Source organism: Plectropomus leopardus, chromosome 14 (assembly GCF_008729295.1).
Source record: "Plectropomus leopardus isolate mb chromosome 14, YSFRI_Pleo_2.0, whole genome shotgun sequence".
NCBI lineage: Eukaryota > Metazoa > Chordata > Actinopteri > Perciformes > Serranidae > Plectropomus > Plectropomus leopardus.
Window position 1 is genome coordinate 29467741 of NC_056476.1, and position 23294 is coordinate 29491034.

A 23294-nucleotide genomic window follows, 5' to 3' on the forward strand; every position below is an offset into this window, starting at 1 on the left:
GTGTGTTTGTGTGTGTGTGTGTGTGTGTGTGTGTGTGTGTGCAGATAAGCAGAGCAGTACCAACCTTCAGTACTGGGTGTTGTTGGATCGGATCATTCAGCAGCTGGTTCTGCAGACAGACAAAGGTGAAAACCCTGATGTTGCTCCACTGGAGGACTTCAATGTTAAAAATATTGTACGCATGTAAGTTTCAAGGGTTCCTGACTTTGTTGTATGAGCATTACTGCTGCAAATTCTGTATATCTGTATTGTTTGGGGTTTTTTGCAGCACTTTTTTTAGTAAAGTTGAGCCAAGACAGAGCCCCCATATATATGTGTGTATATATATATTCTTATAACTTTTGTTTGTTGATTTGTATGTGTGTGTGTGTGTGTGTGTGTGTGTGTCTAGGCTTGTCAAGGAGAGCGAGGTGAAACTATGGAAAGAACAAGCTGATAAAATGAGGAAAGGTAAACACACACACACTGTACTATGTATATAATGCATATGTGTGCAGAGAGGACTGGAACTCTGCATCCTGTAACACATCAATCATGCAGAGCACAGCTGGACTGGTCAGTTTGAACATATGTAGATTTTCCTCCCACAATGACTGCAGGTTATCATGTACAAAAATATCATCAAAAACAATACAATCATGCATTTGTTTTTATGTTTTAATGAAATTACCCCCAAAATAGTTCATTCTGTCAGTTTCACACTGTGCTGACTTAGGAAGTGCTTTGCTAATTTTACTATGTAATCAGCAAAACATACATCAAGGTCAAAGCACATAATGCTACTCAAAACCAAAATCATGGTAAATAAATTAAGAAAAAGAGAGTGTTGATGCTTTGTTAGAGTCTATCATCTGCCCTAAAAGCTCACCGTACATTCCTAACAACTCAACTGTAGTTTGCAGAATGAACAAACTTTCATAAAGCTGTTTCACCTTCTCTTCTCTCCAGAGCATCACAATTTACAGCAGCGTTTTGAAAAGAAGGAGAGGGAGTGTGACGCCAAGAACAAGGAGAAGGAGGACATGATGACCATGCTGAACAAGCTGAAGGACAAACTGGAGCGAGAGAGCAATGACCACAAGCAGGCCAAACTCCAAGTGGCACAGCTGTCTGCTCAGCTGCAGCAGCTCAGCTCTGTACGTTCACCAACACAACAAACATCCATCTGTCAGACAGAAATGCTGTGATCACATGGTAACAACCGAATCATAAAGAAGTTAGGATAATTCAACAATCCTGTTGTTTTGTCAGGCTTCCAGTGTTCCAGGAGGTCCTCCTGTAACCTCTGGTAGTTTGGTTCCTCCTGGTCCTGCCCCGTCCATCCCTGGTCCTCCTCCTCCTCCTCCACCACCACCTCCCCCTCCAGGAGGCCCACCAGGTTTTGGCATGCCTCCATTTGCCCCACCTCCTCCTCCAGGAGCTCCGCTAAGAACTGCCCCGACAAAGAATGTTCCTCGGCCAGCTAACCCCCTGAAGTCATTCAACTGGAGCAAACTGCCTGAGGTACATTTAGTACTGCAAGACCTGTTCATGTGACTGCATCGCCTACTGTTATTGTTACTACTGCTGTTGTTATATTATTACACATACACATACTACATGTACTGCAGCGTTGCCACTACAGTTTCACCTGTTATTATTATTTCTACAGTACTCCTTATGTATCTAAACACACCCAAAGCCTCTAGTTTAACCACAGTGTAGTGCAGCACTAGTCTAGTAAAACCATCCTAATGACTTGATTTCAACATTATGTTTTCGCTTCCTGGTTCAGTCTGGACTCTCTGCCACCCCAAACACTTTCAGTGGGTGGGAGTACTCGCTTGGACAGACAAACTCCTTCAGCCAGTCCAGACGTTAGCACTAGCCTTGACTACACAAATCAAATATGCTATTGCGTTAAACAGTAACAGTCTAAAAAATACAATGTAATGAGCACCGTGACCTCCAGCATGCACTGGGGCAGCTTGCAGCCGAGTGTGAAGCAGTCGGAAAGAGAATCAGCACCTCCAAATCTGAGGCCATGGTTCTCTGCCGGAAAACGATGGATTGTCCCCTCTTGGCTGGGTGGAGAGTTACTGCCCCAAGCAAAGGACTTCAAGTATCTGGGGGTCGGGTTCATGAGTGAGGGTAAAATTGAGCATGAGATGGACAGGCGGTTTGGCGCACATCTGCAGTGTTGAAGGCGCTCTGCCAGATCATTGTGGTGAAGAAGGAACTGAGCCGAAAGGAAAAGCTCTCGATTTAATGGTCCATCTACATCCCAACCCTCCCCTATGGTGATGAGCTCTGGGTAGTGGCCAAAAGAATGAGATCACGGATACAAGCGGCTGAAATTAGTTTCCTCTGCAGGGTGGCTGGGCTCAGCCTTAGAGATAGGGTAAGGAGCTCGGACATCCAGAGGGAGCTCGGAGTAGAGCCACTGCTCCTTCACATCGAAGCTGAGGTGGTTCAGGTATCTGATCAGTATGCCTCCTGTTAGAGGTGCTCTGGGCATGTCCAACTGGTAGGAGGCCTCAGGGCAGACCCAGAACATGCTGGAGGGATCACCTTTCTCATCTGGCTTGGGGTCCCCCAGGAGGAGCTGGAAAGTGTTGATGGGGAGAGGGATGTCCTGGAATACTCTGCTCCGCCTGTTGCCCCCATGACCCAGCTCTGGATAAGCGGAAGAAAATGGATGGATGGATGGATTTATATTTACCCTTCGTATATAACACGTACCTTGTTGATAACCATCATTATGAGGTTTTTGTCCCATTTTGAAGGGTAATTTAGAGGCCAGGTCAACACCTTGAGCTCTTTGTGACATTCCTCAGGCCATTCTTGAGCAGTTTTCGAGGTATAGCATGGAGCATTGGTCTGCCGGGGGGCCACTGCTGTTGGGAAATGCTGTTACCATGAGGGAGGGTACTTCGTCTTCAATGGTAATTGGGTGGGTAGAGTGTCTCAAGTGGCATGAATGCCTGGACCCAAGTTTTCCCAGCAGAACACTGCAGTATTGACATGATCAATGTTTATTACTTCATCTGTCAGTTTTGGTTGATCAGTGTTTATTTGTGAGCATCTTCAGTGGGAACCAACAGGCATGGAGCTGAGTGCCATGGAAAGAAGTCAGATCGTATGAAGAGATGGACTAAAACACTTTTGCCTTTGGTCTTTTTATGAGATTCGTCGACAGCAAGAATACCAAACAGCAGCCGACCATCTTGTTTGGGAGGAAATAGCTGTGGGATACAGTTGGAATCTCTGGAAAAAAGATATTAATTGAACTCTGAATTAAGATTCTGTTGACAAACTGCAATGTCTTTTGTTTCAGAGCAAGTTAGAAGGAACCATATGGAAAGAAATTGATGATCTCAAGGTGTTTAAAATGCTGGATCTTGAAGAGTTCCAGAGGACCTTCTCAGCCTACCAGAAACCACAGGTACCACACACTGACACCATCCCTGCCATGCCTTCAGTAACTCATTCTCACTTCTGCCTTTTGTATTACATTTATCAATTTTTTAGTTAGTTGGCAGATATATCCATCCATCCATAAATGTTTTATAACCCCAGCTCCCTATCTATTATTATATACCGAACTGCATTTTGTTGCATCCTTACACAATTCTATGTATTAACAGAAGGATGCTGAGGATGACCATACCCTTACCAAGAAAGTCAAGGAGCTGTCAGTGATCGATGGTCGCCGAGCACAGAACTGTAACATCCTGCTCTCAAGGTCAGCGCATTTTGTGTGTAGAGTGAAACGAGTGTGTGTAATATTAAAGCGCACCCTAAACTTTAAATGTGTGTGTTACAGGCTAAAGCTGACCAATGAGGAGATCCGCCAGGCCATTCTGACCATGGATGAACAGGAGGACTTACCTAAAGACATGCTGGAGCAGGTACCAAACACACACATGCACACACACACACACACACACACACACACACAAAGTAACTCAACACAAATTCCTCATGGCCATTACCTTTTTTCACAAAGTGTTGCGAGAAATACGATAACAAAGTAGGAGGGGACGACAGATGTCCACACTTCCTGCTGTTAAAGTCCAATTCACCCCCCCACCTCCACAGACAATGTTTCATGACTGGTTTTCATGTGCCATGAGAGAGGATTTTAGAAGCTTTCTGAAAATTTAAAATAAAAGCCTAATCTTAATTAAAAGCCCTCTCCCTTGTATTAGCACAGTGTGGCTACACATTTTGACAAATAAACACCTGTCTTAATCAGGGGCCTAGTCTGGTTGCCATGCGATTAATTTTTCCCACTGGAAATAACGTTGTTAGCTGCTTAGATTGAGCATACAAATAAAAATGTGTAAACTTCCTATACTAACCTAATTTTTAAGTAATATGTAATAATTTAATAAAAAATTGTGGTTTAAATTAAAAAAAAAAAAAAAAGAAAAAGAAAAAAGATTGTATATATCTTTGCTGAGCAACAGCTTTGTGTGAAAGAAATTAAAAGCTGCCCATACAGATGTCTTTAAGCAACAATATAAGCAGGTTGAGTTCAATGATTTAAGCAAATAATGGCCCAGGCTATTAAGTTTTACGGTAATTCACTTACGGATTTTGGGATATTATTTGATTTGTTCAACCACTCTGACACATTGAAAAAACATTCTTATTTATTTTGGTCTTGTTCATTTCTGATAAATACATAGGCCTACATAAAGAATTTCACTGATGGCAGTTTGTGTGTGTGTGTGTGTGTGTGTGTGTGTGTGTTTATGTGTAAAGCTCCTGAAATTTGTTCCTGAGAAGAGTGACATCGAACTCTTGGGAGAACACAAGCATGAGCTGGACCGTATGGCCAGAGCAGACCGCTTCCTGTATGACATGAGCAGGTACACGCAATGATTAACACACTCACAAACACACACACGCGCACACACACACACACACACACACAAACACACACACACTTCTGAACTAGCCATGTCACTAGCCAGAAATACATGAAATTGACACAAAGTGGGTACGTGTGTTAAAATGATGTGCTGATAAGATGAGACAATGCCAAAGGTCAATGAGGATAAGGCTAAATCAGACTTAATGGGGTTTGTTACCTTCACTATGTCTTGATGTAGGATCTGCAAAGAAGTTTAAATGGAGCTGACAAATGAACTAAGCAGGAGTTGGGCTAAAAACGTATTGTCTGTCCTGATGGTGATGCCAGACACAAGCTCAACAAGTCGTTAGAGGAAGCATGAATGTGCAGCAGGAATCACACTCTCGTTCTTCTTATTCTTAACCCCCAAAACATTTATGCAACATCTACTATTTAAGTATCAATATGTGTATGTCATCATGTAGTTTTCTGTATTTCATTTTTTTTCATCTGTCTTGTAGAGCAGTTAGTTTCATCATGCTCAGACATTTTGGACGTGAGTCCACTCACAATTTTGCTCTTAATTTCTGTCCTCCCCAGCATCAACCACTATCAGCAGAGACTCCAGTCTCTCTACTTCAAGAAGAAGTTTGCTGAAAGAGTAACCGAGGTCAAACCAAAAATCAAAGGTAAAAACATGAAAGAAATGGCTTAAAAAGTGCTGAACATTGGGGGGAAAAAACTATTTTTTTCTGTAACATATTTTTAAATACATAATTATAATAATTTAGAATATAGTTTTTTTAGGATACATGACTTCTTGTGAACTGTCAATAATTTCTTGAAATTTGTAGGACATTTCTTGCCAGGTTGCTCAGTGTCTTTTCATTCTTGTTTTTAAAAGAAATCAGACCAGTGTGCTCAGGTTTCAAAAAGTTAAACAGCTTGCAAAAGGCGTCTGAACGTAGCACAAGAAAACTGATGTAAATATAAATATATGGATAGCGTGAATATCTATAGAAGCAGTTACATTATATAGATATACTGATATGGATGCATGCATCTCTCTTAGAGTTTCTTTAAATTCTGTTTTGTATCTCCTGCTGAAGATACTATAAGAAATTAGATATTACAATATAGATTGGAGTTCAGTGAACATATGTGGCATTCCCTTTTGTCTCTGTGTGGTTTCAGCTCTGAGTCTTGCGTCCAGAGAGATGGTACAGAGTGGGGCCCTGCGTCAGCTCCTGGAGGTGGTTCTGGCCTTTGGGAACTACATGAATAAAGGACAGCGAGGAAACGCCTGGGGATTTAAAATGTCCAGTCTCAACAAGATAGCTGACACGAAGTCCAGCATTGACAAGTACAGTTCACAACAAGGCTTTGTACATCACAGGCTTTTTTCACAGAGAATATTTTGACATGTGGCAGGACAAGAAGCACATCTAAATAATACACAGACCTACTCATGCTGGCTCACCGTCACTCTGTCTGGGATGCTGGGACATTTGAATAGAAAAGTTACTGATGTTACTTATATGATTGTGATAGAGACAAAAATACACACTTTTTCTCTTACTTGTAGTACTATTTATCAGTCTAGATAATTTTGGTGTGAGCTGCCAAGTGTTGCAGATATAATGGAACTAGATGGCACTTAGCTTGTGGTTCTTAAAGCATGAAATAAAAATACATTTGGAAAAATTCAACAGCAATGTCTCTTTCCACAAATCATGATCTGTTGACTCAAGTTAATCCATAGACTTTGTTGGAGGAACTATTTTCTTTCCACCAAACTACACCCACCAAGGTAGCATGGATCTACTGCTAGCTCACTTAGCACCCCTGAGCTAGCTAATGTTACAGATCAGCTGAGGAGGATGCCATTAATGTTTGCATCTCACACGGTCATGAGCATGGGCTTAATGTGCATATGTAGATGCATGCTTTCTTCTGTGTGATGATGCAGCTGGCAGATGTATATCAGTAATAAGAAAATAGTTCTTACATAAAACTGCTCATAACAAGGTCTGTGGATTATCTTAACTGGGTCATGATTTCTGGTTTCTGGAGTAAAAAAAAAAATATTTTTGGCACTTTGACCACCACAAGCCAAGTGCCATCTAGTGCCATTATATTGTAGAGAAAGCCAATATCTCCAACACTCGGCAGCTCGGCAAAAGGTAAGAGTAAAAATGTGGATTTTTGATTTGGGGGTGAATTTTAGCCTTCATGTTATGAGTACCACCTGTGCTTTTCCTCCTATAACAAGATTATTGTCTGCTCTGAAAAATTTATATTTGCAAGTTTAGCTTTTTCTTCTTAATGCCATAATGGAATGACGAAAGACTGATTGTTTAATGTGATGTGTGTTTATAGAAACGTCACTCTGCTCCACTACATGATCACTGTACTGGAAAAGAAGTACCCTAAGGCGGCAGCTTTCAGCAAAGAACTACAAAGTGTGCCAGAAGCTGCTAAAGTCAAGTAAGAAGACATTGTTAAAGTAAAACATGCAGAATCAACGTTTTAAAAGTATTGTGACACAGATTTATCTAAATTGGTATTCATAGAGATAGAATCAGGCTATTGAACCATCTGACCCTTTAAATAAAGCATATAAGCTCTGTACAGCAACACTAGTATGGTTCCAAACCTGGCAACCTCACTGTGTCAGCAAGACTTCAGGAGGCTTCACACACTCATTGCACCTTTTCCAAAAAATAGTTATATTTCCAATTCCACCCAAAACCACAACTGTCAGGGAAAAAAAAGTTAAAAATGTGAATGAGTGTGTGAAATGCTGCTGACTACATCTTTTCCTGTCCCTCCAGTATGACAGAGTTGGAGAAAGACATTGGCAACTTGAGATCTGGCCTTAAGAGCGTTGAGGCGGTGAGTGTTTGAAAAGCTGGTAGTGACTGTAACTGTATTTAATCATCCAATAACATCTACAGCCACAAAGAAAAACAAAATATACATGTCTGGAAAATATCTGAAGTTAGTGTTCCTGTATGAGGGTAACTGCATGTCTCGGTTTGGTGTGTCTTTGTCCTTCTGCAGGAACTGAAGTACCAGCAGGCCCAAAGCTCCAAGAGTCCTGCAGATAAGTTTGTCCCCGTGGTCAGTCAATTCGTCACCGTGGCCTCCTTCAGCTTCTCTGAGGTGGAGGAGTCGCTCAATGAGGCCAAAGAAGTGGTGAGTTGGAGACAGATAACTGGTATTCAGGTTTGTTTTGTCCGTTTTTCTGCCTTTGCCTTTAAAAAATTTGGGGAATCATCGCAACACTTAGCAGTCTAAAGGTATAAACACACTGAGTAAACTCAAGTGAACATGGTTAGGACAACTTGGAGTGATGTGTTAGTGGTGCTGTCCACCACCAACATTACGCTACAAGTTTACCACTGCTTCAGGTCTTTATGCTAAGCTAGGCGAACTATGTCCATACTCCAGCTCTGTACTTAACACTCAGATTTGATACATTGATATTTATCTTTACATCCAACTCCTGGGAAAAAGCAAATAAGTATATGCTATTTATAAAATTATTGTACTAAGATATATCAATGGGTTGCTGATTAATATTCACCTTTGCCTGTATAACAAATTAACATTGCAACTTAAATGTGCAGTGTTTTAATGCCTCTTCACCGGCAATAGCTGTGGCTGGAGGCATTATTTTTTTGGGCTGTCAGTCCATCCCATTCCCGTGAACTCAATATCTCAACAGCAACTTCAGGGTATTTCTTTGAATTCAGCATGACGGTCTCTTGAACTTGAGAATGAAATGATTAGAAACTAGTGTTCAAAGGTCAAGGTCACTGTGACTTTGCATCCCTCTCATTTTTGTGAACACACTATCTCAATAATGACTTGAGGGAATTTTCTTAAATTTGGCTCAAACCTCCATTTGGACTCTAGGATTACCTGATTAGATGTTGGTGGTCAAAGGTCAAGGTCACTGTGACCTTGCATTCATCTCATGCTTGGAAAGTGACATCTCAAGAGCAGCTTGAGGGAATTTCTTCAAATTTGGCACAAACATCCACTCAGGTTCAATGATGAACTTACAGATTTTGGTGGTAAAAGGTTGACTTCAGTGTGACTTGCGTCCATCTCATTATCATGAATGCAATATTTCAAAAAACCCTTGAGAAAATGTCTCCAAATTTAGCACAAGCGTCCACTTGGGCTCAATAATGAAATTAAGACTTTAGTGGTCATGGCTCTTCTGTCACATTCTCAAAACGATACCTCAAGAACAGTGTGAGGGAATTTCTTCAAATTTGGCACAAGCATCCAAGGATAAAGATAAACTGACTGAACGATAAACTAATTCGTTTTTGGTAGTCAAAAGTCAACTTTATTGCACCTTGCATCTGTATCATTTTTGTGAACGCAAAGTCTTTAAATTTGGTACAAATGTCCATTTGGACTGACGAATGAACTGATTAGAATTTGGTAGTTAAAGGTCAGAGGTCAAGGTTACTGTGACCTCACAAAACATGTTCATGGCCACTTCTCAAGTATTCAAAGGCTAATCATGACAAAATTTACGCAAATGTTTAATAGGATAAAATGAAGTGTTGACATCATATGTCCAAAAGGTCAAAAGTCAACTTTACTGTGCCATCAAAATGTATAATAATCTTGGGAGTCCACGTTTAAACTTTAAACTTCAAACCTGCTGATTGTAGAGATCTTCTGTGCTGCCAGCAGAAAGATTTGTGTGAAGCATCCATGTTTTCACAGACATGAATGTTAACTGTTCACTTGTTGCTTTGAGCAAAGTGACAAGAGTGAAGCCAATTCAAACATCATGTCTCTTTTTAAAGTTTGTAAAGGCACTGAAACACTTTGGAGAAGACACATCCAACCTGCAGCCCGATACCTTCTTTGGGATATTCGACACCTTTTTGACAGCTTTCTCAGAGGCCAGACAGGACAACGAGAACATGGCCAAACGCAAGGAGGAAGAGGAGAGACGGGCACTTATGGAGGCACAGGTTAGAAGACACTGTCAACTCACATAAGAGAGAAATTATTTTTAAAGGATACAAAGTACACTTTCTGCACATGCATTGAAAAATAATGAACATTTCTGACACTACTTTCTGAAAGTGGACATTACTAGCATTGTCTCCCCATTTTCCCTTTTTTCATACACTAATACAAAGTCTTATTATCGCCTCATTCACTAATCAGTGTACAGTATCCATCCATCCTCTCCTGTTATGATATCTCTCTTCTTCTCCAGCTTAAGAGGGACAGGGAGCAGAAGGCAAGGAAAGCCAAAGAAAATGAAGAGGAGGGTGGTGAGTTTGACGACCTGGTGTCTGCTCTGCGCTCTGGAGAGGTGTTTGATAAGGATATGTCCAAAATGAACCGTAGAAAACAGCGGAGACATGAGCAGTTCGACAGCAGCAGGGAGAGACCAGTTACAAAACTAAACGAGTAACTGTTAAAGCCCTGCTGAAACACATGTATACCTCGGTGACACTGTGGTAGGTACAGTTAATCTCTTAAATCCACATTCTGGTTCAATGGTCATGGTTGTGTATAGAGTAACATATAGATATATGTATATACAGTATATAGAAACAGTACAATGCAAAGAGTGCAATTTTGTACTTTGCTGAACATGTTTGGAGATAAGTCATGCTTAGTTTAACATGCTGTAAATTTTCTATGAAGCTATTTCCAGGGGTCATTTAGCTTAGCTGGAAACAGCTAGTCTGTCCAAAGGTCCAATCTGTACATAAGTCATAGTGTAAAAAGACAAATTGTGGTCTTGCAAGGACTATGTTCAAGACTCAAAGCAAACTATAAAAGAAAGAAGGGTCATTACATCATGGTGATAGCATTCAAATTTTGTATTTGGTGCCAGACTTGGTTGCCTGGGTCCACACCTTTGAGTCCACCCACTCCTCCAATTTCATTCTGACTAATTTGTGCTTGGACTATAGACTGTATATAAAGATGGACAACATGTAAGTTCCCCCAAAGTGAAGTTTTTCAATGTCACCCCCTGGTGTCTGTCTGCAGTATAGGTCAAAAAGCCTACCCCTCCATGTTAGTGAATGGGACATAGGCCAATCTAAAAACTCAAAATACACACCAAATAAATTTTTCACAAAGATGGTTTCTGTCACTGAACGTACTTCTCAACACCCTGATGTTTTCCACTATGATTGACAGCTGTGACAACCAATTCATGTGCTTGTGATAAAAAGGGTTGTGAAGGATTGGTCAAAAGGGTGTTTTGGCAGGAACATCTCCACTGGCGGAGATCACTACACTGCAGACTCTGGCTTTGAATGATCTTACCAGTGCAAGGTAGCAGCAGCCATATCCAGGATATTTTAGCTTCACTTAAGTAAGTGTGTGTGGAGTAAGTAGGAATGTGGCGTCCATCTTTATATACAGTCTATGGGTAGGACTAACGCCATTATCAAGCGCTGTCAAGTGGTGCACTGGACCAGTGAGGAGTAAAAACAATGAGGATGGGCGCTGGAAACTAAATGGGTGCCGCTGTCTGGGCTGCTCTAAATTGATACATCAATAGCATGCAGTGGTTTAGTGGAGGGTATGCACAGATGTACAGGTACACCCATCTCTATTTCTGACCTTTCAAAGTATAGATTCCTTTACAGCCTAAAAGCATTTGGAATATAGAGGAGAGTATACCCATGAAACATAACATATAACTGACCATGAGTGGTACTGAGTTGTAATAATGGACACATTGGATGTGGATGAAATGTGTTTTTTGTTTGTTTGTTTGTTTGCAGTATGTTTCTTAAGACTATTGCACCTTTAATGTGTTGTGTCATTGGGACAGACAACAGCAGACACTGGAGTTGTCTGACATCACACACACATTCTGCAACAATGTCACTGATACATAACAATGAATGTATCTAAACATATAGACCAGAAGCAAAAAATGTTCCTTTTTGTTCTTTTACTGTATAATAATTCTATAATAATGTCCAAAACAGTCTGCTTGGACTGACTTTGAGTGTTTTTATTTTCTTTTAACAGGATTTTTTTTTAAGGGAAAAGTGTATATGTTATCAGATGCCATATTTAATATGTTATAGTGTTATAAAATCCATTGTATATTTGCCCAAGTTTGCACACCTTTGGAAGTACATTTGAAATATAAACTACAGATCTGAAAATTCACCTAAAACGTTTAATTTATAATGTTAGAAAAAAAAATGGATGACTTAGCAACTGCCCATATTAAAGTTCTGACAGTTTCTGTGAAGTGTTTTTTGCTGGCTGTCACACATTACTCCATCCTGTTTGTGTATATCTGCATAGTGCCATGCAATAGTTGCATTTATAAATTATTATAAATTAATTTTTTTGATATTTTCAATAATTCTGAACTAAAAACTTTCTTGTTTTTGGTGTGGATTGTGTTCCCTATAAATAAGTAATTACAACTGCTCTCCTCGAACCAAGGATCAGTATTATCAGTTGAAACGGGTACGTACAATAATTCAGTGTAATATGGGTAAAATGATGACGTCAGAGGTGTGTAATTAAGATTTACAGTCACACAGAAAGGCTTGTCCACCAGCAGCACTGACAGGTTTGAGTGGGGTTTTTTTGGTGAAAATGTTGAGGAATGACTGTGTTTACTCTGCTGAGGATGGGGAACTCAACGTGATTCAGAAAGGAGTATTTTTGTGTTACTGCTTATTGTAAGAATGAGATGAGTATGACGTTCTAGGTTTGATTTTGAACAGAAGACACACTGGGAAAGGCAGATATCTGGGAAAGGCAGATATCTGGAAAGGGCGCATAAAAAAAAAGATGTCAGAATTTCAAAAATTACCGAGCACCTGCAGCTCTTCCCTCTCTTTCCTAAGCCCCTCCTCTGAAGCGACCACGGGCATGTGCACATTCAGTAATTCATACATACATGAACTGATTAATCTCATTTCACTGTAGAGTTGCAGCAGCACATTTACTCAGCCCCTCATCACTTACTACAAATGAGACAAGAAAAAGCAGGCTGATGTTAGCCAACTTACGGTTGACTGCTCGAGAGGCTCCTATTTGGACACTGATAACTTTCCAAGAAGCATGGCGATGGATGTTCAGAACATTAGCCATCATTATTTGCAATCCAAGACCATGTAGGCATTATGCAAGTGGTAATGGAAAGACAAGCCTCTTATACGTGGGAGCAGCCACGTATGATTTCTGGAAGGTGATAGTCCACGATTTCACAGAGGAATTGTGAATTCAAAACTTCTGGATGATCTTTGTGAAGACTTATGCAGTTACACCTCTTGTAGCGCCGGCTGCATCATGTCCAAGGAAGCCAGTTCATAACAATAAGCACATAGTCAGTTAGCATCATGTGACCTCTAAATTTTGGAAAATTAAGTGTTTCCATTGGGTGTATTTTATATACTCAATTTCAATTTGCACTATTTTAGGGTTAATGGAAACCCACCTACAGTGATTTGAGGCTCTAGTTAACAACAATTTTCTCTCTGTCATTGAAACACTTTGCAAATATTGACACGTTTTATTATTATTTTTATTATCATTCTTTTAGACTCTTTTTGAGAGATCATTTTCCTTTTTTTAGTTGCTTTGCAGTGGAGACAGTTGTTGCCATTGCTGGAATACCAGCATTTTCTGCAGGATTCTCCACCATTGAATGAGACGTCACCATCTGAAGGCACTTGCACAGACATATTTATTTGCGTAGCAGCCAATAGGAACAACCTTTCTCTGAACTGGCCTATGATTGGCCAGTGTCTCCCATCACAATAGAAATTGAAACCAAGAGGATGCAAGAGGATGTGCAGAGGTTAGTTTTGCCACAGAACACTTGAATTTTGATATGCTTAAAGTTTATAATGAGATTTGTGCCCAATGACACCAACATAAAACTGCCTACCCCATCTGTAACACTGTCTGTATCCAACAATCTGTGCAGAGAGTGTGACCTCTAAATCTGAACGGCCTCTTTGGCTGAAACTGACACTTAACTCACATGTTCCATTATCTGAGACCATTTACATAACAACATGACACTTTTATTCCAAGACCTCAGAGGATCACGATGCCTCTTTCTGAGCAGTGACTGTTTCCAAAAGGCAAAATGAGTCCAAAACTTTAAGAGTTTCTGAGCTGTGTGGGATATTTGGAATGAATGTAAATTAAACACATAATTCTTGTTCTGTCTGTTAAAAATGCTGTGCTGCTGGCAACAATGTGCCACTTATGTCAAGCTCCCTAAATGTTACTGAAATTTCTAATGTCAATTAAAGTGGGAATAATGATTTATCTATGTGATATGTTTTGACTTTATCATTTTCATACATTTTTTTAACAGAAGAAAATGTTACAGAGTTGAACTGAAGTAGCAGAGGAGAGAGAGATATGATGAATTGATAACATCATCTGTTAATTTAATGTATTATAGGCAGTATCATGTAAGGGACTCTACTTTATTTATCAAAGAAGGGAGGTGGTTGGGGAGTGACACTTTAAAAAAATGTTTATATCATGACCTTCCCCGAAACTACATATATTTACCTTGCAACTCCCTGTGTGTCTGAGGGAAAATGCATGACCCTTCCTCCACCATAAATGCCCCCTAACTGAGCTTGGGTGATATCACTGTATTGTATACCAGGGTCAGGGAAATCCTGAAGATATATTTTTCAATACAGGTGCTCCTCTTTCTATTAAATTCATTGTATGTAGTGCACAGCATGCACCACCAGAGCTCAGTCTCCAGTCTCTACTGGTGGAACAGCTGAGCTGAAACACACGGTGACACCTAGTGTTGGAGAGAGAAGTTAAAGGACTGTAAACAGCTGGCGGCCAGCAGGCAGAGAGAGACCATGGGGAATAATGGCATGATTTTTTTTTACATCTCACTCGGAAATTAAGGATTTATTTGGACAAAATCTGAACATTGGATTTACAAACTGGATTACTAGCAAGAGTAACCAAGACAGTTTGGGTGAGTTTTATTTTGTTTCTGTCAAGTTTAAATGAAGTGTAGGTTAGGAGTTAACAAAGCAATTAAGCCTCCTCAGTCTTCTGTGATTGAGAGAAAGTTGAATTTAAAAGGTGTACAGTAGTATTTCTCTGTTTAACAAGGAAAATGGGTGTGAGAATATTACTTTTCTAAATTTTTTGTGGGCTTCTATTGTGTATTTATTAGTGTGAAAAGCTGAAAGGAAGTAGCGCTCTTGCCACTGGGAGGGAGTGTTAGCACCACACACTTACACTGTCATGTACCATATACCCTGGTGACATTTCGGGAAGGTATGAAGGTCAGAAATATTAACCTGCATACCACCTAACCATATTATTTTTATATTCACACCAAATGAGCTATTACAACAAATTTCTCAAGCAAAATGCAAATGCTTCATACAGTTAAAAACTAGTCTAAAAAAATGTTGTTTTTCTACTATGCAGGAGTGCAGAATTTCCAAGGACTGAAGGACTCGATACTATCTTCTGCTTTCATAGTATTTTGGCAATGAAAAATTATAGAATTTTCGTGACTTTTAAAGAAAAAAATGCCTTCCAGTTGAATTTGGAATTGAGAGGATATTTAAAATAAATACAGAATACAACAATTTCAAGTTGTATGTCCCTCCCCTATAAATAGCAAACAGCTCCTCCTCCTCCTCTTTAACCTTTTGAAACCTGAGCATATTGATTTCGCCCAAAAACATGCTACTGAGCAACTTCAGAAGACCCAAAAATTAGAAGGCAATCAGTAAAAAATTTGTTAAAAGTTAAAGAAAATTAAGTAAATAATTACGAAAAAGAAAAGATAAAAAGGGAAATGACTTGTTATATATATACTTATTAGATCTAATAATAATAATAATGATAATAATAAAAATAGCAATTTGCATGACATTTCTTCCCAAGTTGCTCATTGCCTTTTCCACGTTTCCCGTGTGTGTGTGTGTGTGTGTGTGTGTGTGTGTGTTGTACAATGTATTAGCCATGGAAACATTGTTTGTCGCCCCTTGTGGAGGCTCTCGTGCGCACAGAAACAAAACAAAGCTGCATTCAAGACCACGCCTCAGTTGGGCGCATAGATATTAACTCTATCAACTTCATTCTAAAGCAAATACTTTGAATAACGGCTTACAGGTATAGCTTGCAGTATATTCAGTAGTCTTTGAATAACGAGTCACGGTTTAAGGTGTCAGAAATGCTCCGTTTCGCCGCTTTTCCTCCCCCTCTATGTGGTGGGACGTTCACGAGCGCTCCGGGCCCGCAGATGTTTGATAAACGCTGCGCGAGCCGCTGTCTGGTGCCCACTTCCTGAATTCACAGCAACAGGAGCCAACGGACATTGCAGCGTTTCATCTAGAGCCGTTAAGCACCGGACAAGCTTCGGGTTTTCACCCCTGCACCGTGGGCTCGGGTGGAGGAGTGTCCCCGCCGTGTGAGATGGTGGAGACTCCGGCTGCGTGTCTCTTTGAGGACATCCAGTATGAAGACATCCAAGTTGAAGCGGTAAACTTCCTGAGCAGCAGCAGCTCAGCAGAGGACGTTAGCTCTGCTTTGCTGGGGGACAAATGTCCCGGACCGGGAGAAAAAATATAACTACGCATAGTTTCTGTGTATGAGTCATACCGAGGACCCACACAGGCTCGTTTTTTGGTCTTACTGTAACGTTAGCGTTGAATTTAACGTGAAATCCAGCGAGAGTTTAACACACTGAGGTCTGGCCAACCATGAAACATGACAGCATCTGCTGTCGAAACCCCTTAATGCATTTTAACAAGCACAGCAAGGCCTCACTTTGTAAAAGGGCAGATTAGTCGTTAAATGTGCACTGGGTAAACGCAAATGTAGCTACTTTTGAAAGTTTCGAGATAGTGAAAACACAGTTTATGGTTTTAAGAGAAGAAAAGTATTTAAAAGTCTTCTGCTGATAGTGAGGGGCTATGTGCTGTTTACCATGGCCTCACGAACCTTATTTGGGGTCCGGGCCAAAATTGAGTTGCTGGACCCCTGTTAACCCCCCTGGCCTTCTGTCCTGTCTTGTCCAAACATGTATGTAGCATTTTCTATGCGTTTTGGCCTTTCATCCACACGCAAACTGAGTTTTTGGTCACTAAAACATTCTGGAAAACTCCCTCCAGGGTAAAGATATTCAGAAACTCTGTTTTTAGTGTTTATGTTTGTTTGACGTCAGAGAGTGTGTTGTTATCTCTACCTGCATGTCTGAGCAGCGCGTGACAGCAACCGTGCCAAATTGTAGCGTTTTTTCACGCTTGCGGTGTTCACATTGACAGTGCTGTTTCTGTGATGCTGCCTGCTGCAATGAGTACTGTATTTCCATTTTTAGTATACATATGCCACTCATTTGTGAAGTTGTGCAAGCTTCTGCATCCTCAACAACACGGTCCAGCAAATGTTTCACAATAAAATGTCTTGTGCCAACAACCGATGGGATTCTGTCAACAGAGACATCAGAGGACTTTTATTTTGAAATGGAAATAGGGAAGTTTCAGTAAAACAGATGTGTTTCTATTTCCTCATGTCTGTTACAGATAAAGACATTGAAACTGTAATAAACTCACATGGCATGTGGCATGTGAAATAAATTGGCGAGTCACAGCTGAGACACACCTAACCAGCGCTGCTCATGCAGGCAGAGTGTGTGTAACTTCACTTTAGTCTCCCCAGTGCTGCGCGATTGTTGTTGCTGTGCATTTGCCAGTAGTGACTTCAGACTTCTGATTGGTCAACGTGGCCTTACGGGGGAGGTTACCTGTTGTTTTTGTGTGCGTTTGACATTGCTTGACAGCCTGCATTTGATGTGGACAGAAAAAAGAAATAGAAAAAAAATCAAAATCAAAATTGTCAAATTCCTTATGTAAATATTTTAAACAGAATATCTCTGGGCTTTGGACAAAACAAGACATTTGAGGATGTCACATAAACCAAAAAAACGAATCGATTCAGAGACATGAGGCCCCTGCAAAGGGCCCCAGTGCATGCAGTTATGATGGGCCCTTGTGCATGCTCCTTACTCGTTATACATCCGAATTAGACACCGTATTATCTTACCACCTCAACACATGATCAAAGAGAGACTAGACATTTATTTAATTGTGTAGTTTATTATAGCCTATTCATAGTTTATGTAGAATGGGCATCTGTTTTATGGCATATTTTGTTATAGATTGCTCTTGACTATTTAAAAAACAAACAGATGCACCATGATGGAGATGGCTTTGCCCTTTCAAAGGAACGTACAACAAATGGCAATCATCTGAATTTATTATCAATTCTCCTATGAACACAGGTATAATGCAACTGCCCTACCTGAATCGATTCATTGAGAGAATAATATTCAGATTAATGGACGATGAAAGTAGTCATTAAGCAGATTTCGTACCGCTGCAGTAACCACCCTGCTGACCTGCAGTTCCCAAAGCGTTTTAAAAGCGTCTGCGGCTGCAGCAGTCCATGGCTGCAATAACAGGGAGGTGCTTCAGTGAACACTGGTCATAGTGCAAGCTAGCTTGTAGCTGCATGCTGTAGCAAGACATTGAAAATCACTGAAATGACCAAATATTTCTACATGTTTGGACAACTGTCATCTTAAATTTGAGGAGATGTTATTTCAGGCCCAGTTTCTCTTCTGATTGTCCTTATAAGTTGCTAGTGCTGTAACTCCACGTATTCAGACACCAACACTATCAGTTCCTTCTTCTTGTCTTCTTTCTTTTTCTGTGATTCTCACTATTATTTCTGCCAAAGCCAGAAGCAACCAGCAGAAGATCAACACAGTGAACTCAGCGCGGCAGAAAACTAAATCTGTGCACAAGGGCGGCAACTGCTTCATACCCCTACCACCATGCTGAAAACGCTTCTCCTCTGCTGCCTTTATTGAAATTAGGGGTCGACCGATATTGATTTCAGAGCCAATATAGATACAGATTATTAGTACTTAATGAGATCAATAATTGATATTTGGAACCGATATGCATTTACATAAAAAAGAAAAATCTTTCTGTCAGTATTTAGAATTTGGAATATAACAACTTCCAACCGAAAACTCTGTTTAAATGCCTTCAGCAAATGTTTAACTAAAACAGAAATGCTCTGCATCATATACAGCAAGTTCCATGCAACTTTTTTTTCTAAAGTTCAATGAAAATTTTGATAAAAAATTAATAAACAAAAATAGCACCCCGAGATCTTACCAAGTAAAAGTTCCTCCCATGCTGACACTGTCTTCACACTTTCTAATGAATTAATTTTATCGGTGATCATTAAAATAAAACACAGATACAAATAATCTGCAAAATGCCAAATATCGACCCCAATAATCTGGATTGAAGGCGTAAAATTACCACATGGTGGTGTGAAAGCACCTCTGGTTGCAGCCTTGTAGAGTATTATGTGACTGTGTTGTGTTATCTTTCCTCAGGCTGTTGGCAGAGGGACATTTGGAGTTGTCTTTAAGGCCATATGGAAAGGAAAGGACGTAGCAATCAAGACCATCGAGAGTGAGAATGAGAGGAACGCTTTCCTTGTCGAGGTACTGTGAACACCTTTGTTGTTAGCTCTGTGCAGCGTCAAACCTGCAGCCAGCCTCACACTTCAGATGTGTGGCATTCTTCCCATCAATATCCTGGCAGATGTGTTGGAGGTAGCAGTGTTGTCTTGAGAAATTTGGTCAGTGGAAATTGGTGTAACCAGGAGAAAAACATTTCCAGCAAACAACAGATTAATTGCACTTAAACCAGCCATTGGGCTCTGCACTTCTGTGCCTCGGGCCTAAATATCAGTATATCATAAAACTTCAATTAATAGCTGGGGCTATTATTTGCTTAAGTCATTGACAGGCTTATAACAGGCTTATATTTGGGACAGACGTCTCAGACGAATGAGCTTTTATTTCCTTTCACACAAAACAGTTGTTCAGCAAAGATAGGAAATACAATCCAATGCTTTATTTTGAAATATGGGCAAATTGGCTGTATTCATTTATTTCATTTTTTTCAAACATCACTGAGCAGCGAAACAAGAAATGAGCCAAGTATAAGAAAATGACTTGAACATTTTCCAAAAAGACAAAACAAAAGAAAACAAAAAAGCAAAAAAAATTGAAAAATGACCTGAATATTTTTTATTTAAAAATTAAAATAATGTGTAAATGAATGGGAACGGGGTTCGGTCCATGGGCGGGGGCCCTTCTGTGAGTTTGCATGTTCTCCCCGTGTCTGCGTGGGTTCTCTCCGGGGTCTCCGGCTTCCTCCCACAGTCCAAAGACATGCAGCTCAGGTTTATTGGTGACTCTAACTTAGGTGTGACTGTGAGTGTGAAAGATTGTGTGTCTATATGTGTCAGCCCTGTGATAGTCTGGCGACCTGTCCAGGGTGTACCCTGCCTTCCGCCCGATGACAGCTGGGATTGGCTCCAGCCCCCCGCGACCCTTACGAGGACGAGCGGTTACGGAAAATGAATGAATGAATGAATGAATGAATGTAAATGAATGTGTAGGACACTGTGATAACTTTCTTTGATGGTGTATTAGGGCCAGTGTAGATTAAAAAAAAGTTCTGAGAAAAAAACACAGAATTTGTCGCAAATTTGTTAGAAAAAAAGTCATCACTTCACTTTGGATCAGCCACATCACACAGAAGCTCTTGCCTGCTGTATATTACGCCTGCAGTGGATGAACTTTTCAAATTCGCTATAAGGAAATGCTCTTGATTTTAGCCCAGAATCAGCAGATAATCATCGGACTTTGAAGAGACATTGCCGTGAATCGGCCTGTTCAGAAGAAAATATCTCAAATATCTCACAGAATTTGTGACTTTATAGTCTAAAAGAATATCCAACTTTTTCCTGTCAAATTTGTGCCATACATTTCTGAAATTATGATTTTTTTAGAATATTGCCCTCCATTTTTTAAAAATTTACAAAACAAACCTAATACGCCATCATAGGATTCATAAATTGATTTGTATTTGTATTTTTTTGTTTGTGTACAGCTCCGCCAGCTCTCCCGGGTGAATCACCCCAACATCGTGAAACTGTACGGCTCCTGTGACAATCCAGTGAGTACACAACACTTCATACTGTGACGCTAATAGCTCATGTGTTGCCAAACATATCAGTAGCCTTTTCTTGTGATGTGTGCTAAAGGACAAAGCACTTCCTGAAAGAACAGATCTCATCTCCAGGGCTTTACGTAACAGCACTTTCACAGCCCTCCCAGTTTAGATCACTTTTGAAACATGACACTTATTTTATTGTTTGTCTTTTTTTAGCATACATGTATTGTTCCATCTCCAAATGTTTATAATGCCATCAGGCGCCACCTCGCTTTACAGCGGGGTTAAAACTTTAAGAGGGAAGTGAGTACACACTGACTGCAACTTCCTGTCTTTTGCTGCCTTCGTGTGCTTTTTGGAAATATCATATTTACTGTAATTAGTTATGAGTTATGAGTACATGAACAGCCCTCCAAAGTCATAATTACGAGTGGGAAATTTGGAAATTTCAGTGATACCTGAATTGGCGAGTTGCAACGTTTGCATGATGTTTCAGGGCATCAGAAATGGCGGAAAGCATGCAAGCAGCGTTAACAATTGACGGTAACAAAAAAGGGAATTTGTTATTTTGTTCCTGGTAGCTATCATTTACTTTTCATAGTTGCACATTTTAGTATCTTCATCTATCAGGTGCAGCAAGCAAGGAAGCAAACATTTAACTGTAAAGCATGCCAGAGTATACTTACATTCATAATAACATTATTTTATAACACGAGTTGCTGACTTGATGTAATAATGCAAGATGAACATGGCGGGAAAGTCAATGTTTGGTCAATGGTAAGAAACTTTTTTTTATTAATTTGCGTATTAAATATCAATTTTTGATCACATGTAAAGTGTAATATGGTGTTAATGTTAAGTGCTGTCCATGTAGAGTGACCTAGATTATATATAAAAAATAAAATAATACATAAAAAATATAAATTCATTCACTTATTTAACCTTTATTTAACCAGGTATAGTCCCACTGAGATTCAGAACGTCTTTTCAAAGGGAGTCCTGGCCAAGACAGCAACACAAAGAATTTTTACATAAAAGAACTAGTAGACAAAAAACACAACAGCAAAATTTCAAACAAACAGCATAAAATTTCAAACACAAGCAACAGGCAACAAACTTAACACAAACAGTCAGTTGGCAACATTCGAAAAATAAACACGAGCATTCAATGTCCAAAAGGTTCTTAATCCTAAAATTCTGTAACTCATCTTTGTAGCTTCCATGTTGTTCCCACATTACAACCTCAAAGCACATGAACATTACAAAGTCAACTACGACCTTCCAACATCACATGAATGCAGCATGAGAAGCACATGCGGTGGCTATTAACTGTCAGCAGCAGTAAGCAGGTTTATTCTGTCATAATGCAGCTGAGCTTAGAGGTAGTTGCACATGAGCCATGTCTCACTGTCATGTTTCGCTGCTAAGGTAACATGATTTGTGTTCTCAGGTGTGTCTGGTCATGGAGTACGCAGAATGTGGCTCTTTATATAACCGTAAGTCTCATCTTGTGTCTGTAAAATATTCCAGTGGATTCACATTGACTGGGTATCGTGCTCAACAGCATAAGCTACAATTTTGTCATACCATGGGCTAAATAGTTGTTGCCCAAAAGACTATATATGTGTCTCAGTATAAATACATTTGTTGCAAGATGCAGACCAAGAACCATACAATGATATTCGACATAACACAACAGTTCCAAAATGGTTTAGATATTTGCTGTAAAACCATGTTTGTGTTCATATAGTAATCTCATTGTCACTTAATCACAGTCCTGCACAGTGCAGACCCGCAGCCACACTACACAGCCTCCCATGCCATGAGCTGGTGTCTGCAGTGCGCCCAGGGAGTCGCCTACCTGCACGCGATGAAGCCAAAGGCCTTAATTCACCGGGACCTCAAACCACCAAAGTAAGTCTCTCCATGATCAAACACACAGAAGTTACACTGTTCAGAGTGTTTGTAAGAAAACACAGTGATCATGAGTCACAGGAAGCTGTAGAAGACACTTTAAAAGAAGAGATTTGTAATCAAAGATTTGTAATCAAAGACTTGTAATCGTGCGTGCACTATAACTTTAGATGGTTAGTATGTATGTATTAGTATAAGTACTCACATATATGTTTTGTTGAAGTGCAACAGTATGCCTAAAACAACCAACATATTTCCTCACTGTTTCAGCCTGCTCCTGGTGGCTCGTGGCACTGTGCTGAAGATATGTGACTTTGGAACAGCTTGTGATATTCAGACCTACATGACCAACAATAAAGGCAGTGCAGCCTGGATGGCTCCAGAGGTGTTTGAAGGTCAGCCACAAACTAGACTTTGACTTCTCATTTATGAGCTCTAACCTGCCT

The 23294-nt window shown here is 40.0% G+C and overlaps 2 protein-coding genes across 2 annotated transcripts in view; both read left to right on the top strand.

Moving 5' to 3' along the window:
- Window positions 1-14162, top strand: part of daam1a (dishevelled associated activator of morphogenesis 1a) — a 33684-nt gene extending 19522 nt beyond the window's left edge. Inside the window, exons 12-26 of the mRNA XM_042500478.1 lie at window positions 45-183; window positions 392-450; window positions 949-1136; window positions 1252-1503; window positions 3317-3424; window positions 3627-3724; window positions 3806-3890; window positions 4750-4856; window positions 5441-5529; window positions 6035-6203; window positions 7220-7327; window positions 7675-7735; window positions 7904-8038; window positions 9676-9846; window positions 10098-14162. Of these exons, the coding sequence (XP_042356412.1) occupies window positions 45-183; window positions 392-450; window positions 949-1136; window positions 1252-1503; window positions 3317-3424; window positions 3627-3724; window positions 3806-3890; window positions 4750-4856; window positions 5441-5529; window positions 6035-6203; window positions 7220-7327; window positions 7675-7735; window positions 7904-8038; window positions 9676-9846; window positions 10098-10298 (1970 nt within the window). The 3' untranslated portion in view covers window positions 10299-14162. The remainder of the gene's footprint in view (window positions 1-44; window positions 184-391; window positions 451-948; window positions 1137-1251; window positions 1504-3316; window positions 3425-3626; window positions 3725-3805; window positions 3891-4749; window positions 4857-5440; window positions 5530-6034; window positions 6204-7219; window positions 7328-7674; window positions 7736-7903; window positions 8039-9675; window positions 9847-10097) is intronic.
- A 1995-nt stretch (window positions 14163-16157) lies between these two features.
- The window catches only part of LOC121953646 (mitogen-activated protein kinase kinase kinase 7-like), a 50339-nt gene continuing 43202 nt past the window's right edge, over window positions 16158-23294 (top strand). Inside the window, exons 1-6 of the mRNA XM_042500834.1 lie at window positions 16158-16369; window positions 19302-19412; window positions 20872-20937; window positions 22385-22430; window positions 22710-22848; window positions 23119-23243. Of these exons, the coding sequence (XP_042356768.1) occupies window positions 16304-16369; window positions 19302-19412; window positions 20872-20937; window positions 22385-22430; window positions 22710-22848; window positions 23119-23243 (553 nt within the window). The 5' untranslated portion in view covers window positions 16158-16303. The remainder of the gene's footprint in view (window positions 16370-19301; window positions 19413-20871; window positions 20938-22384; window positions 22431-22709; window positions 22849-23118; window positions 23244-23294) is intronic.